We start from the raw sequence: 16,355 nt of genomic DNA, 5'->3' as shown, positions 1-16,355 counted from the left end.
CACTCAACCCCTCCCTTCCCCCTCCCCCCCCCCCTGCCAAAACCTAGAGTCAGACTGGAGAAGACATGTATGTAAGTTGTCCGGTTCGTGCGTGCTGGAATACACCCCAGCTGCCCGTAACCAGTAGTCAACTTATTCCCATGAGATGAACACAACACTCGGTAAGTATGTTACCTACACAGATACTACATAATTTAGTTGGTAAAGCAGCTTGATACGGGTTAACTGGCAAGCCATTAAGTGCCGATATGAAGTGTCACTCTTTAATCTCTGACGTGATTAAATAATATACACTTAAATATGAAATATCAAATGATACTGGCTGAAATAGAGAGAACTATTCAAATATTCAAAACATTGAAAATATTGCGAGTCCAAAGATTTGTTGCAAGTCTTAGCAAAACTGATAGATTTTAGAATCAGATATGAAATAAATGTTAGGATTCTCTCACCCCCACGCATGCAGTTAGCCGTCTGCAAGCACTTGACTCCAGCGACTCCAGAACCCGTACAGCAAAGAACAATTCCTGGTCATTTCACCGGACGCTGGTTTATCTCGTCAAGGATCGAATGCTACTTCAACTAGCCAATCTAAGTGTCACGTGGTTTTCTGCGAAAAAAAAAACCAAAAAAACAAAGAAAGAACCAACCGAAACATACTAAGGAAATGAAAACAGCACTCACTCAACCCCTCCCTTCCCCCCTCCCCCCCCCCTGCCAAAACCTAGAGTCAGACTGGAGAAGACATGTATGTAAGTTGTCCGGTTCGTGCGTGCTGGAATACACCCCAGCTGCCCGTAACCAGTAGTCAACTTATTCCCATGAGATGAACACAACACTCGGTAAGTATGTTACCTACACAGATACTACATAATTTAGTTGGTAAAGCAGCTTGATACGGGTTAACTGGCAAGCCATTAAGTGCCGATATGAAGTGTCACTCTTTAATCTCTGACGTGATTAAATAATATACACTTAAATATGAAATATCAAATGATACTGGCTGAAATAGAGAGAACTATTCAAATATTCAAAACATTGAAAATATTGCGAGTCCAAAGATTTGTTGCAAGTCTTAGCAAAACTGATAGATTTTAGAATCAGATATGAAATAAATGTTAGGATTCTCTCACCCCCACACGCATGCAGTTAGCCGTCTGCAAGCACTTGACTCCAGCGACTCCAGAACCCGTACAGCAAAGAACAATTCCTGGTCATTTCACCGGACGCTGGTTTATCTCGTCAAGGATCGAATGCTACTTCAACTAGCCAATCTAAGTGTCACGTGGTTTTCTGCGAAAAAAAAAACCAAAAAAACAAAGAAAGAACCAACCGAAACATACTAAGGAAATGAAAACAGCACTCACTCAACCCCTCCCTTCCCCCCCTCCCCCCCCCCTGCCAAAACCTAGAGTCAGACTGGAGAAGACATGTATGTAAGTTGTCCGGTTCGTGCGTGCTGGAATACACCCCAGCTGCCCGTAACCAGTAGTCAACTTATTCCCATGAGATGAACACAACACTCGGTAAGTATGTTACCTACACAGATACTACATAATTTAGTTGGTAAAGCAGCTTGATACGGGTTAACTGGCAAGCCATTAAGTGCCGATATGAAGTGTCACTCTTTAATCTCTGACGTGATTAAATAATATACACTTAAATATGAAATATCAAATGATACTGGCTGAAATAGAGAGAACTATTCAAATATTCAAAACATTGAAAATATTGCGAGTCCAAAGATTTGTTGCAAGTCTTAGCAAAACTGATAGATTTTAGAATCAGATATGAAATAAATGTTAGGATTCTCTCACCCCCACGCATGCAGTTAGCCGTCTGCAAGCACTTGACTCCAGCGACTCCAGAACCCGTACAGCAAAGAACAATTCCTGGTCATTTCACCGGACGCTGGTTTATCTCGTCAAGGATCGAATGCTACTTCAACTAGCCAATCTAAGTGTCACGTGGTTTTCTGCGAAAAAAAAAACCAAAAAAACAAAGAAAGAACCAACCGAAACATACTAAGGAAATGAAAACAGCACTCACTCAACCCCTCCCTTCCCCCCTCCCCCCCCCCCTGCCAAAACCTAGAGTCAGACTGGAGAAGACATGTATGTAAGTTGTCCGGTTCGTGCGTGCTGGAATACACCCCAGCTGCCCGTAACCAGTAGTCAACTTATTCCCATGAGATGAACACAACACTCGGTAAGTATGTTACCTACACAGATACTACATAATTTAGTTGGTAAAGCAGCTTGATACGGGTTAACTGGCAAGCCATTAAGTGCCGATATGAAGTGTCACTCTTTAATCTCTGACGTGATTAAATAATATACACTTAAATATGAAATATCAAATGATACTGGCTGAAATAGAGAGAACTATTCAAATATTCAAAACATTGAAAATATTGCGAGTCCAAAGATTTGTTGCAAGTCTTAGCAAAACTGATAGATTTTAGAATCAGATATGAAATAAATGTTAGGATTCTCTCACCCCCACGCATGCAGTTAGCCGTCTGCAAGCACTTGACTCCAGCGACTCCAGAACCCGTACAGCAAAGAACAATTCCTGGTCATTTCACCGGACGCTGGTTTATCTCGTCAAGGATCGAATGCTACTTCAACTAGCCAATCTAAGTGTCACGTGGTTTTCTGCGAAAAAAAAAACCAAAAAAACAAAGAAAGAACCAACCGAAACATACTAAGGAAATGAAAACAGCACTCACTCAACCCCTCCCTTCCCCCCTCCCCCCCCCCCTGCCAAAACCTAGAGTCAGACTGGAGAAGACATGTATGTAAGTTGTCCGGTTCGTGCGTGCTGGAATACACCCCAGCTGCCCGTAACCAGTAGTCAACTTATTCCCATGAGATGAACACAACACTCGGTAAGTATGTTACCTACACAGATACTACATAATTTAGTTGGTAAAGCAGCTTGATACGGGTTAACTGGCAAGCCATTAAGTGCCGATATGAAGTGTCACTCTTTAATCTCTGACGTGATTAAATAATATACACTTAAATATGAAATATCAAATGATACTGGCTGAAATAGAGAGAACTATTCAAATATTCAAAACATTGAAAATATTGCGAGTCCAAAGATTTGTTGCAAGTCTTAGCAAAACTGATAGATTTTAGAATCAGATATGAAATAAATGTTAGGATTCTCTCACCCCCACGCATGCAGTTAGCCGTCTGCAAGCACTTGACTCCAGCGACTCCAGAACCCGTACAGCAAAGAACAATTCCTGGTCATTTCTGGCGTTTGATTCCATATTGATTTCCTGGGATTATTGTCATGTCAGAGGAAGGAGTGGAAACTAGGTTCCAGGCGTGACGGAGTGTTCTCTTTGTATTGTGAGCCATTTTGAGAGCGAAGTGGTAAATTTGAAATTCTAAACAAACTTGTTTCTCGTGAGGATGGTAAGTAATGTCGTGTTGTGTTTTTAGTTTGCTTAATTACATGAAAAGTGCTGGAGCTTGTGCATGCTTCTTGTTTCGGCGGAGAGATAGCCAGCGCGAATTTTTCGATAGACCGTATGGAAGCAAATGTCATCATGATATCATCGTAATATTCAATCAAGTAAAAATCTCCTCTTTGCCCATCGATCTAGTGTAAAGTCATGACATTATTATTAGAATGAATAATCCAGAATGTCTTCTTTTGCCTGTGATAAAGTGATAAATCATGCTACAATACAATGCTGTCCCTTACTGACAACAAATAAAAGCTGACCACAAGCAAACAGCAGCGAAACCAACCGATTTTGATATTATTATATTCAGTGTCTGTTTTGTTATTTTCGGGACGATTTCATAGCGAATAATTTGATGTAATAGTCCCACGTGGTAATGATATTTTGATATGTGAGAGGCACATTGTGATTCAAATAATTTCTCGACATTATCATTTTACTATCACCAAAATATCAATTAAATATCAAAATGTCAGTTACCAAACTAATGATATTCTATCAGGATCTATGGATCCAGAGCATTTCCTGTATCAGCTCCAGAACTTTGGGAACAAGCTACCCAGTGATATACGTTCATGCCATAATTCAAGTCTATTTAAACCTATACACCAGACGTATCTTTATAAAAAATGTTATTTTAGCTTGTAGAAAGAGTTTTTAAAGGGCTATTTTTATGTCTTTTGTTATTATTATTATTGTTATTATTACTATTATTATTATTATAATTATTATTATTATTATTATTAATAATGGTAATAGGACTGGGTGGAGTCCAATTTGGTCTGTAATCACACAAGTGATTAACAAAATCGGACGACCGCGAAGAGGGTGTCCGATTTGTTATTCACGAGTGTGATTACAGACTGAATTGGACAACACGATGTCCCGTTACCAATTAATCATAACAATTACAATTTCCCACAAAAGCAAAAATTCATTTGAAAAAAGAGCATTTAATAGTCATTTTAAATATCATAATTAAAAATATGGAGAATAGCTTGCAAAGTGGCTGTTAAGTTTCTTTCAAAACAGTCACCAGAGACTAAACCTCCACAATTTTACAAAGTCAGTCTCTTGAATTGGTTACCATAGTAATTGCAATCAATGTTGTGGTTGGTGGATTTAGTGGAGAGGACTTAACATGATTGGCTCATGTAACTCTCCGATTACAGGTGTCCGATTACAGCCAACTGTCCGATTACACTGTCCGATTACAGCTTTGCAGATTAATTAGAGCAAAATACAGCAGTTTATGCACCAATCACATTTGAGGAAATTGTAATTGTTATGATCATTATTTCTTTTTGCTGGTCAATTACGTCCAAATTCTTGGTGGTTTGAAATTTTCCATTTCAGGAATTTTTGAGATAGGAACATTTTGTAGGGTTGTTCCTAATGTTCTGTTGTAACAGAACGTGTTCTTGGATATCATTTGATGCTTTCTGGAAATTTCTATGGCTTGAAAATTTGGCAAGGGATTTTTGGGGGGTCAAAATTTTGGTTCATGGGATTTTGGGGGTTTTGTTTGAGGCCCTAGGATTTTGGGTGGTTCATCATTTGATCGTCCCTGTCAATTGAAATCCAGAGTACCCCCAGCTCGGGGAGTATGAGGCTTCATTGAATGAAATTTAATTCCATTTCATTTCCTTCCACTTGCAGTAGCTGTCTTTGGCAGAGAGGACCCATGCCTTCTACTGGGACTCAAATGCACCAATGAATGAATGTGTGCCTAGACCCAAATCCGGAGAATAAAAAAAGTTTTTTGATTAGTTTTCCTGTTCTTCACATTGGTTTGTCTTTTGTTGATTTCTTTCCCCTTATCTCTAATACATATTGACTATTAGTTACATTATCATTAAAGTATAAGTACATGAATAAAGACAGATTGTTATCATCATCATCCTTGCTTAGATTCAAAATAACCAATAAAGAAGTCTAGCCACCCAATGTGTTCATCTGTCTTTCTTCATTCACTTATATTACAATAATAATAATAATAATAACTTTTTATGGTCTGCCAGGAGAGAGACACTTTTTCAGGAAGGAACCAAGCCACTAATATTTGTTAGCCTTCATTAGACACTCGTGAATCTATCTATCTATTGCGTAGATGTTTGGCTTTGGAAAACACAACAGCCTATTTTCCATTTAGATAAATAACAACAAAAGGCAACTGAAACAATCAATTTAAATTTCCTGTCAATAATCTTTAATGTGTAAACAACATTATTCAACTGCTAGTGTCTGTGCAGAACACAAAAAGCACTCTTCATTCAGAATTAACCTTCCGAAAACAACAACTAGAAAGCTAATTATTGAAATTATCATTTCTCGTAATATTAAGTTGAAGATTATTGTCTTGCTCAGTAACTCCTGTTACCATAGTTATAGGGCACAGGTATTAAGTTTCCTATCTCCTGCCTTTCTCCTAATAATTGCAACTCTGGTGATATTAATTTCATGTCATTTGTTTGACAGTACCAATATTATGTCTAATAAAGCCAGAAATCCATTAAGTCTCCCATTAAGTTTTGAGGCCTGCATGAGCTCTCTCATGTTTCTTGGCTGGACAATAATTTTTATAGAGTAAAATTGTTTATCAATCAGCAAGTATCTGAGTATTTATTGGCCTTTTTTGTTGAGAATTAAGTCATTTGATTGCAGCACTGCTCTGTGCGTCGGAAAGTTTTGAAACTGTGAATACAAAAAGCAAGTTTTAAAAAGAGTAAATGACAGCAAAGACCTTATGGGCTCAACCACTGTTTACTTAATATCTTTCACAGGCTTCCTAATCACTGAAAAGAGTGCACGAGTGGATAAACAATCGATCTTGAAACAAAAATTTGTGAGCCGAGGAGGTCTCATTAGCCCAGTTCAAAACTGGAAATTTCATGTGTGCCCTATATAGAGGGCTGGTCTGGCAGTTTTAATGGGTAATGTGGCATCTCTCGTAGCGTATAATATGATTGGGTTGCTACCCTAGCCAAAAACAAAAGACCAAACAATTGAAGCAATGACTTAGACTTCAAAACAATAGAAGCTGCTTACAATACCAAAGAAAAGCAAGTTATGAGAGCTGCTACACTACCAGTATTAATACTTGCCATTTGCATCAAAGGGAGGAATGGACATCAGCCTCACTTCCATTGACGGGCCAAAAATCTACAGAATTTGTAGATATGCATAGAATTTTGAATTTCACTTCATGCAAAAATCGCCCTTGTTCCAATTAAGAATAATAATATCATTGTCATTTGCATTTGTACATGTGGAGTCAATTTAACTGGCTCAATAAAGCAATTACTGGCTCAAATGATTGAGGTGATGTCATTCCAAGTCACTAAAGCTACATATTAAATCAACCTCTCATTCACTTGCATTTGGGAAACTGGGACAACGAATTCATGGAACGACTGAGAAATTATCGGTACCCTGTCTCGGTAATGACGATAACATTTATCTTCAACTAAATTATTCTTATTCTGTTAGGCCCTCTTGTTTGAAAACATGCAACTTTCAGTCAAGCTCTCATGCGGGTCACAAGATTTTGAGGAAAAAAATTGGGATGTGAACTTTTGCGAATTGATTCTGGTCTTTGGGAAGTGAAACTGCTTTTGGGAAATCAGATGGTTTTTCACTGCTCGGAGCTTGACTGTAAGACTGCACGGAGAGAGTTAGTCTTTGACTGCCTTGTGGATGGTACGAGTGGAAGTCATGAGTTTGTAGACGCCGGCTCGCTTTTTGGTGGCTTGCAATTGTACAGGAACAAGGCTGTCGATGCCTTCTTTCCACTCTTCACCTGAGAGTTCAAGCTTATACAAGTTGGTGCCTATGTGTTTGTAATACAACAGCGTTGCCTCTCTTTCTCTTATGGACTGGACCTGGCCAATAAAAACCTTTGGATTCTGATAGGTGCTCTCCTCTGTGACAACAGCCACGAAATCGCCCCTGTTTACATCCACACAACCCTCTTCTGGTTGCTCAGCAGTCGCATCTTCCTCTTCGTCGAGACGGCCCTCTGCGTAATCTCTGGCCAAGTCAACTGCCAGCCGTTTCTTCTGATTTGCTGTGCGCCGATCATACGTAGTTTGTGCTTGTTTACGTGAATGCCTGAGCGCAGATGCCAAGGAAACCTTGAGAGAGTCGGTACAGTCCCTGTTAAAATCATAGAACAATGTCTGAGTTATGATTGACCAAAGACTTAAAAATGCCAGCCAGTGAGCGAAAAGAAAAAATGTACATTTCATAATAGGCCACTTTCAAAAATACCACAATACTTCTTGTTAAAAATATATATTTTATAATAGGCCACTTTCAAAAATACCATAATACTATTTGTTTGCCCTCTAAAATTTTGCATAAGAACTGTTTCCAGTTTCACCTGGGACTGAGAATGGTCCCAAGAGAAAATAGAAATAAATTATTTGAATCCTTTGATTTTAAGCTAAGAATGTTTCATGCGAGTCAAAGAAAGATTGACCTCTTGACTCAACTTCACTATTTTTAAGATTAAATGTGCACTCTGAATTACTAAGAATAACTATGCGTCCACTCACGATTTGTCGTATGCCCATGTGATGAACGAAGATCGAAGGATGTTTATAGAGGCCAGCTTTCCCGTAAGGCCATATAGCACACTCTTCAAGTGAGCGGAGAAGGAGGCAGCAGTGAAGTGACCACCATTCTTGTTCTGGAGACAAAAAGGGGCAGTGCATTTGCATTGGTTTTGTCTTGTTTTGTTTTTTTCCATTTTTATGACCTCTTCTTATAGAGATCCTTGCCAATACCACTTGTGTGTATATAATGTGTATATATATAGGTTATTAGAGTGGAGAAAGGAGTGAATACTCAAAAAAACAAGCAGAGTGAATCTGTTGAACAAGACACCCCAGAAAGGTTTTCTTTTTCCCCTGAAATCACCCTACAAGTGTCCAGGATAACAAAAAATAACCCCAACGGGGTTGATTTTGCATCACACAAGGGTTAATATTGCAAATCGTGCCACCCCAGAGAGATGTGGCTTTCGGTCTAAAACACCCCACTAGGGTTCGTAATAATAACCGTGAACCTTGACAGGAATGTAGTTTTCAAAACAAAATACCTCACCAAGCCTACAAATAATTTTTGTTTATAGGCAGGTCATTTGTCACGACAAAGACAAGTTTTGACCTGACAAAAAGCCAGTCTGGTCGGACAAAAAAAATTGTTTGTCATTATAAATTAAAAAGAGACATTTGAGACATTTTGGTATTTCAGTGTAGACTCTTCGCCAAAACATTGGTTGCAAATTCAAATAGCTTAAAAGTCAACTGAGTGTAAAATTGCTACTAGCACCAGCAAGGGGACCTTTACATTATGTCTGGTATTAATTTACCTGTTGAAAATTGACAAATTTACAAACGCTTATACCCCTAGTCACACAAGCGTTTCCAATGTAACAAGTTTCCCACAATGTCTAGGGACTGAACAGGAAAAGGGATGAAACAACCTCCCACACGGACACCTTGTCAGTATAAAACCTCACAATAACATTCAGAGACTTGAAAATTGGCCGAAACGAATTCTTCGACTTTTTCTGAAAGCAAGTTTCCTCTGAAAGCTTTCGGGGTCAATTGAATAAAAAATTGGCGTAATTATTTAAAATGTGGAATTGGAGGCGGTCGTGACTATAAAGCGTGACCAATTTGTACATTCACGCTTTTCACAAAAACATGTCTGTGGTACGGAAACTATATTTCAACCACACTGCCAGACGTAAAAAAAACTATAAAAGGTTAAAAATTAAACTGAGTTTTGATCATACGGACTAGAAAAACATTTGGCTACATTTTAGAGGTTTTAAAGTTTTTGAAAGCGATTGCATTCAGATAAACGAAACGTGAGTATTTGGGCTGTGTATTCAATTTCCATAATATCTTTAATCAGGTCAATGTATTACAACTGAAAATTAATTCCACAACACTTGGTGGCAACAAACAACGAGTAATTACATAAGACCTCAGTTCTAAGTAGTTTTTCAGACGAACATAATTCAGACTAAATGGGGCTTCACGATCTTTCACAACGCCACCGCAAAATGCGTAAATTAACACGCAGGAATAGTGGTACTGTTGTGATATGTTTACAATTCGACATAACATTTGAGACGGCGCACTGCGCGTGATAAAATTCTCAGAATTAGAATAAAACAAAACCGATAACAATGCTTTTTTCCGTAGCATTGTGTGGCAGTATAACAAAATAAGTTGTCCCATATTCAGCCACAAACTTCCAGTTAAAATATTTTTCATTTTAGCGGAAATGCCCGGTCAGAGTGTCCAACCAGGCTAAGCTTTTACCTGTCAAAACCTCAAATTTACCAGACGATTGTCCAATGACCGACTGTTATTTGCAGGCTTGCCTCACTGAAATGTTGTTTGACTTGAAATCACCCCAAAAAGGTGTGAAATTAGGTGCAGAAAACCCACCCTGGATATGAAAATTTCCTAACTAGGGGTAAGATTTGAAATTTACACACCCTGCAAGGATGAATCTGCCAAAAAAAACACCCCACCGTAGAAATTGTCACTGAATTTTACATACTGAAAGAGCTTTTGGGGGTGAAAGCTGACTGTGACCAACCCTTGAAGGATGAAATTTCTAAGAAAAACCACTCTTGGTATCGAAATGGGGGTGAAACGAGAAGATTAAACAGCTTTATGCCTCAACGTTAGGGTTAGGGTTAGGGAGGATCCTTGGCTGGGATCAATTTCCTCACCCCAAAAGTCCAGAGGTTGAAATCTAACTTACACAAGATGTGAGGATATCATTTGGTAACTTGGTCAAAACAGGTTAAACCTTACCAGCAGTAGGTAGCTTTGGCTTGACTCTGTAACCAAATGCGGCCGATAATCCTTTATGTACGACAACAAAAGTCGACAGAGCTCGTCTTCGGGCTGAAAAAGATCAGTGGCATTGACCTCAATGTCTGGTCAATCATCAAACTAAATGATAAGTCAATACTTTTGGGTGCAGAACAGCCTTTGTACAAATTTCTAACAATTAAAGATTGGAATAAATGGCCAAACTAACCAGCTTGAAAATGGAATCAACATCAACAGATATAAACAAATGTTTATGGATGGAGTTTTACATCCATGTCAATCAGTAGAAATTTTAGGTAAATCATCTCAGATCACCATTAGTGGTGCAGGATCACAAAACTGGCTACCCTTTTATGATGAGATCAATGTATTGTAAATAAATTATGCTTATGCCACAAATGCTTAAATGGGCAATGCCCAGAGTACTTTGGAGATAAATTAGTGCGTATCAGCAACATGTCGACCAGAATCTCACACTATGGTGATATAACTATACGCTGTTCTAGAAATAAACGTGACACAGAAGGTGGAAAAACTCTTCTTGTTACAGCTGCAAAACTTTGGAACTCTCTACCTATTACTATAAGATCTGGCACCAGTATTAATGCCTGCAAACAGAATTCTTGTAAGGAAGGTTATGCTGGCTTGGATAGCTTTCCCATTTCATAAATGTTTTATCCTTTTAATATTACATTTACTGTCTTTGCCCTTTTCAATATTATTTTGTAAATTAGCTCTATCTATTTAAGGGGAGGGCCAGAAGTTTACCAATCGTCAACTGTAATGTGTCACCCTCGGTAAACAAACTTATTTATTTATTTACTTAATTTACTGGAACCAGAGAGGAAATTGTCTAACCTGTAGAGACAGCTCATCTCGTCCAGAAAACTTTCTGGTCTTGTAATTGTTAAAGTGGAGGATAATAGCCCCACTATCCTTGACAAGCAGGTAATTCTTCCCAGCTGAGGTCTTTGGGTCGAAGTTCCTGGCCTCTTCCCCTGACAGCACTTCCAGGGTCCTGATTTCCAGCCCCCGTGACGGGGGAATGAACACATACAGGGATAGCATAATGAGATCGCAAAATTCCTTGGCTTTGAACTTCATTGGACCAGTCAATTCAAACTTTTCTCGCTGGGTGCTAACAGCAGAAACCACTTCCTCCCTTTTTTTAAAGACAAAACCAAAAACAAAAAAAGGAAAGAGGTTCACACAGGTTTGGCTGTCCAGGACAAAGGGAAAGGGAACAATTCAGGATAAAAGTACTGCAGCCAAGAGAGATCTATCTTGCTAACCGCAAACAAACAATGGTTAGTCAGTTTACTTTCAAGTGCCAATTCCTCCTGAAGCTCTAAGCTAGCCTCAAACTAGTATCCGTAATCATGTGATTGCTAACTAACACAATTGATTCTTAACAATCTGTAGTCTACATCTAGTTATGCGAGAGCTTCACTCTTTTTTAGCCAATCAGAACCAAGTCATTTTTCCAGGTATAATATTGCTGGTACTAATCGCAGTCTCTCCTGTCACAGAGTGAACAAAAAACAGTTTCCATGCCAAGACTTACCAAGGGATCCAGCGATTTTGGGCAGAAAGATCTTCCATTGTGGACGGCCTTTCCAAGTCACCTTCTTTCTGGAGAATTCGAGCTTGAACTCTCAGCTGACGGATAATGGGGACCCCTTTGAAATCAGGAGCATGCTCTCTGTGCACAAATTTGATTGGGTAGAGAAGTGAGCTGATGTGATTTGAAACCGTCGCAGAGCTGCAATTTCGTTCTTCCTGTGAGGAAACAGAACAGGTTAATTGAGGCTCGGAACAGCCAAAAATCAATAAGTAAATAAATAGATGTAAACGAAAGAAAAGGAAAAGAAAAGAATCAACATGTAGCAGAAATTCATCAGAGGCAAGAGTCTCTGGGTTAAAGTTTTCAAGCTCGAAAGGAAAAATTTCACCCACCAAGCAGTAAATCAGTGATATTAAAATTTTCCAATTTGTTGGGAATTTCTTTCTTTCAGAAAAAATATGGAATAATACTACTACTAATAATAACAACTATTATTGACTTCTTAACGTATAGAGTCAACTTATTAGCAGCTAGCTATTTATAATTTCTCTTTAATTCGATAAAGACAACGTCCAAAACAGATTTAAGGTTATTGTTAGCATAAAACAAGTTTCAACGGCAGATCGGTAAAAAGATATCGCATTGCTGATAACACATTGTGAGTAATCAACACAACTTAGTACACGTCGTAAGGTTAAAAGTCCACTAATTTATGGCGAGAAGTTACTTTAAAACAATACCTCAGATGCAAAAGATATAGGTCCCAATCATAGCGTAATTTATCTGTGATGTTAACGTGCATAGCGAAAATCCTCCAATATTCGTCATTTTCAGCAGTTTCTTTACACACAGGTATTACGGGCTCACATTTTTTTACGAAACTAACTGATGTGGTTTTCAGTCCCCGGCCGTGAGTTCCCTTGGGCGTTTCTACTAAGGTGTCAAAACTTAATACGAAAGCCTGTAAAGAATTTCTCTCACCTTCAAAAATTCAACGTAAGCTTCGATCAAGGGAACTCTCAAAAAGCAATGTGGTAGAAGCTCTTCATCACGGCCTAAAGTAGTTCTAACGTAACCCAGAAAGCCTGCGAAGAAGATAAAAAAGGAGAGGTTATATGTTAAATCGCGTCACCCAAATATCGGTTATCATCACTTAGGCGCAAACGTGGAAATTAAGGCCAAAATTAAAAAAAGAAACAAAGATACTTACAAAGCATTCTCTCTTGAGCCTTCTCGTAAGTAGAAAGGGTCACCGGTGCTTTCTCTCTTTCAAAGTTGACTTTCTGGGTAAAGAATCTCTTTACGGAAGCCAAAAACTTTCTGACTGCCTCGGGTAGCTCACCGAATTTAACCGAATACGGGGTTTTGCGCTTGTTCCCTCTCTGCGCTGAATGCAGGGTAGATTCCGCATGAAATTCACCCGCAACGACGTCGTCTTCATTGTCGGCCTCTCTCTGCGCTGAATTCAGGGTAGGTAACGCGTGAATTTTACCCTCAGCGACGCCGTCTTCATTTTCGAAGAGTGGTTCTACCAACTTTTCCTGCTCGAGCGGGACGGGTGATAGCGGGCAATCATCCTCGATTTCAATTACATGTACTGCCGAGTTATCTGGAGCACTAGAGGAGCAAGGCATTTGTTCTTCCATTGCGAAAAAGGTGGTTACGACGAAGAAAATACCCGAGCGTGTGGTCTGTTGGCGTACTCAATGATGATGTGGAAAAAATGATTGAATGGTGCAAGAACGATGCTTTACGAACTACGAGAATTTTCACAGGTATAAAATAGGCTCTTTGTACGATCCGGTCACATGGTACAGAATTAATTCCGCTGGGACGCAAGTTACACAGTGGGATTTTCAAAACAAAGGAAAGTCGTCCTAGACTGGTGCGAGTTCCTTTGTTTTGGAAATCCCACTGTGTAACTTGCGTAATTAACTCCGTACCATGTGACCGGATCGTGCAAAGAGCCTCACTTCCTGTGATCTTTTTATTCATTATTGCATAACTTCATAACTTCACAGCTTGATGTAAGTTACTCTGCTCGATCTTGTACGAAGGTTATTTTTGCATGATTTTCTCGGATGTACTAGTTTATCAACTATTTAAATTGGAATTGAAATAAAGTTTGCACTCATGCGTGTACGCATTGTTTCCCAAATATAGAAATGAGACAAACAGCGGTGACAAACATCAGATATAAACACATCACTTGTTATCTTTTACTTGACGTTTCGTATGCTTCTGCATACATCTTCAGAAGCGGCGGTTAATGCAAAATTGCGGTTAAATATACAGGAACACTAACTTATTACCGCACCTTTCAATTACATGCGGACTCTTACATTCAAAGCTCAACCGAAAAATGCGTTTTTCGCTACCGCCAATCAAATGTTCGGCGGCGCCTCCCAGCTTCCGACCACTGCCGAGCACTGTTTCGTTGTCTGAACTGTGCTCAGCGATTTGATTACCGCGAGCTCGGCAGTAATCGGAAACTGGGAGGCGCCGTCGAACATTTCATTGACGGTAGCGAAAAACGCATTTGTCGATTGCGCTTTGAATTTAAGTGTCCGCATGTTACTGAAAGCTCCAGTAACTATTAACTATGAAGTTACAATAGAGGTGACAAAACACTAATAAAAAACGGTTGTTTTAAAGCGAGCTAGGGACGCACAAGCAGACATATTTCTGCCCAGGAACATAACCTCTTTTACTGTGATTAACACTTGAGAGGGCATTGAGAAAATAAAGACTGGGACAAAAACAGTCTGAACAATCATGCGAGCGTTTACAAGTTGAATGGCTGTTATTGAAAGACACGAAAGTCAAATTCGAGGTTCGATAAAAGTTAAATTCGTAGAAGACACGAAAGTTAGATTCGAGAAAGGTTATGCAATTAACTGTACAATTGCTAAACTGACAGTTTATATCGGCGGGCTAAAATAGCCCGTCAAATTCTCCATTTTATCCCGGAAAACGCGCCACAGTGCCAGACACAATGATAGTGTTGAGATATAAAGCAAAAAAAAAAATAAAATGCGCGCGGAAACGCGCTTTTGATGATATGGCATCAGTGCTGGCTGAAAAGGAACCCCAATTTAGTTTTCCAGCTTCAAGCTTGTGCGGTAGTATTAAACAAAACTTGAAAGGATTCGACAACAAGTTTATTTATACTCAGCTCACAAATAGAATTAAATGAACAGAAATAAGTTAATATAAAAAGAGTACATGGCCGCTTGAAATAACCTTAATGGATTCAAAAAAAAATAAATGACACGAATAACGTTGCTTAACTATAGTCGCTTAACTATAGGCTGAAGGGGTATCTTAACTCCCACGACACGGGATTTTGGTCAGGATTTGACTGAAAAAGTGGGTTATCGAAAGTGTGCTATTTGGTCTTCTTAAACTACCTAATAACAAACTTAAAAAAGACAATCTCATTTCTTTTGTGATTTTTAATACAGTACTAGGAATATCCGATCTAACAATGTTGTCAAAACTCTTGGGAGTTCTTCTCTGCGTTATTCTTTTCCATAAAAGTTTCACTTCCCTAGCTGGCTGCGTTATAAACCGTTTTCCTTTAAATATTCTGCAAAAATAAAAAAAAATAATAAACACTCACCTTCACATACAAGCCACCAATAAACTATGACGTTACCAGGATGCCCTAGCAGAACTCGAGAATTTTTTTAGTTCAAGCAGTTTCCTAATTAAGCGGAGCGACCTTTGTCCAACATTAAAGGCTATTATGCCAATACGGAAATAAATGTTAGGATTCTCTCACCCTATACAGCTAGTCATCTTCAAGCACTTGACTCCAGCGACTTCAGAACCCGTACAGCAAAGGAAAATTCCTGGTCATTTAACCGGACGCTGGTTTATCTTGTCAAGGATCGAATCCTACTTCAACTAGCCAATCTAAGCGTCACGTGGTTTTCTGCGAAAAAAAGAAAAAGAAAAAGAAAGAACCAAAACATACTAAGGAAAAGAAAACAACACTCAAATGGTCAAAGTGGTCATTTAACCGGACACTGGTTTATCTGGTCAAGGGGTAGTGCATTCGCATTGGTTTTGTCTTGTTTTGTTTTTTTTTTCCATTTTTATGACCTTTTCTTATAGAGATCCTTGGCAATGCCACTTGTGTGTATATAATGTGTATATATATATGTTATTAGAGTGGAAAAGGAGGAATACTCAAAAAACAAGCAGGGTGATTTTTTAAGAAAAATCACCCTCAATGGGGTGAATCTGTTGAACAAGACACCCCAGAAAGGTGTTTTTTTTCCTTGAAATCACCCCACAAGTGTCCAGGATAACAAAAAATAACCCCAACAGGGTTGATTTTGCGTCCCACAAGGGTTAATATTGCAAATCGTGCCACCCCAGAGAGATGTGGCTTTCGGTCTAAAACACCCCAGTAGGGTTCGTAATCACAACCGCAAAC

General features: G+C 38.9%; 2 protein-coding genes and 1 long non-coding RNA gene across 3 annotated transcripts; 1 reads left to right on the top strand and 2 right to left on the bottom strand.

Moving 5' to 3' along the window:
- Window positions 1-3,190: 3,190 nt before the first annotated feature.
- On the top strand, window positions 3,191-5,253 carry LOC145471584 (uncharacterized). Its single transcript, XR_014043088.1, has 2 exons — window positions 3,191-3,431; window positions 5,144-5,253. It is a non-coding gene; the product is annotated as an uncharacterized LOC145471584 (long non-coding RNA).
- Window positions 5,254-6,654: 1,401 nt separating this feature from the next.
- On the bottom strand, window positions 6,655-13,039 carry LOC145471586 (uncharacterized; the record flags this gene model as incomplete). Its single annotated transcript, XM_081454869.1, has 6 exons — window positions 6,655-7,639; window positions 8,041-8,174; window positions 10,327-10,419; window positions 11,206-11,509; window positions 11,912-12,126; window positions 12,893-13,039. Coding segments are annotated over 6 exons (1,374 nt in total), but the record flags the coding sequence as incomplete, so codon positions are not given.
- On the bottom strand, window positions 13,034-16,079 carry LOC145471583 (uncharacterized). The gene is made up of 2 exons (XM_081454866.1): window positions 15,696-16,079; window positions 13,034-15,500 (listed from the first exon to the last, which is right to left on the bottom strand). Exon 2 carries the CDS (start codon window positions 13,555-13,557, stop codon window positions 13,096-13,098), a length of 462 nt encoding a protein of 153 aa, XP_081310992.1. The 5' UTR covers window positions 13,558-15,500; window positions 15,696-16,079; the 3' UTR covers window positions 13,034-13,095.
- Between the last annotated feature and the right edge of the window lie 276 nt (window positions 16,080-16,355).

This window comes from Orbicella franksi, unplaced genomic scaffold (genome assembly GCF_964199315.1).
Source record: "Orbicella franksi unplaced genomic scaffold, jaOrbFran1.1 SCAFFOLD_120, whole genome shotgun sequence".
Taxonomy (NCBI): Eukaryota; Metazoa; Cnidaria; class Anthozoa; order Scleractinia; family Merulinidae; genus Orbicella; species Orbicella franksi.
This window is presented reverse-complemented; position numbering and strand designations above follow the sequence as displayed.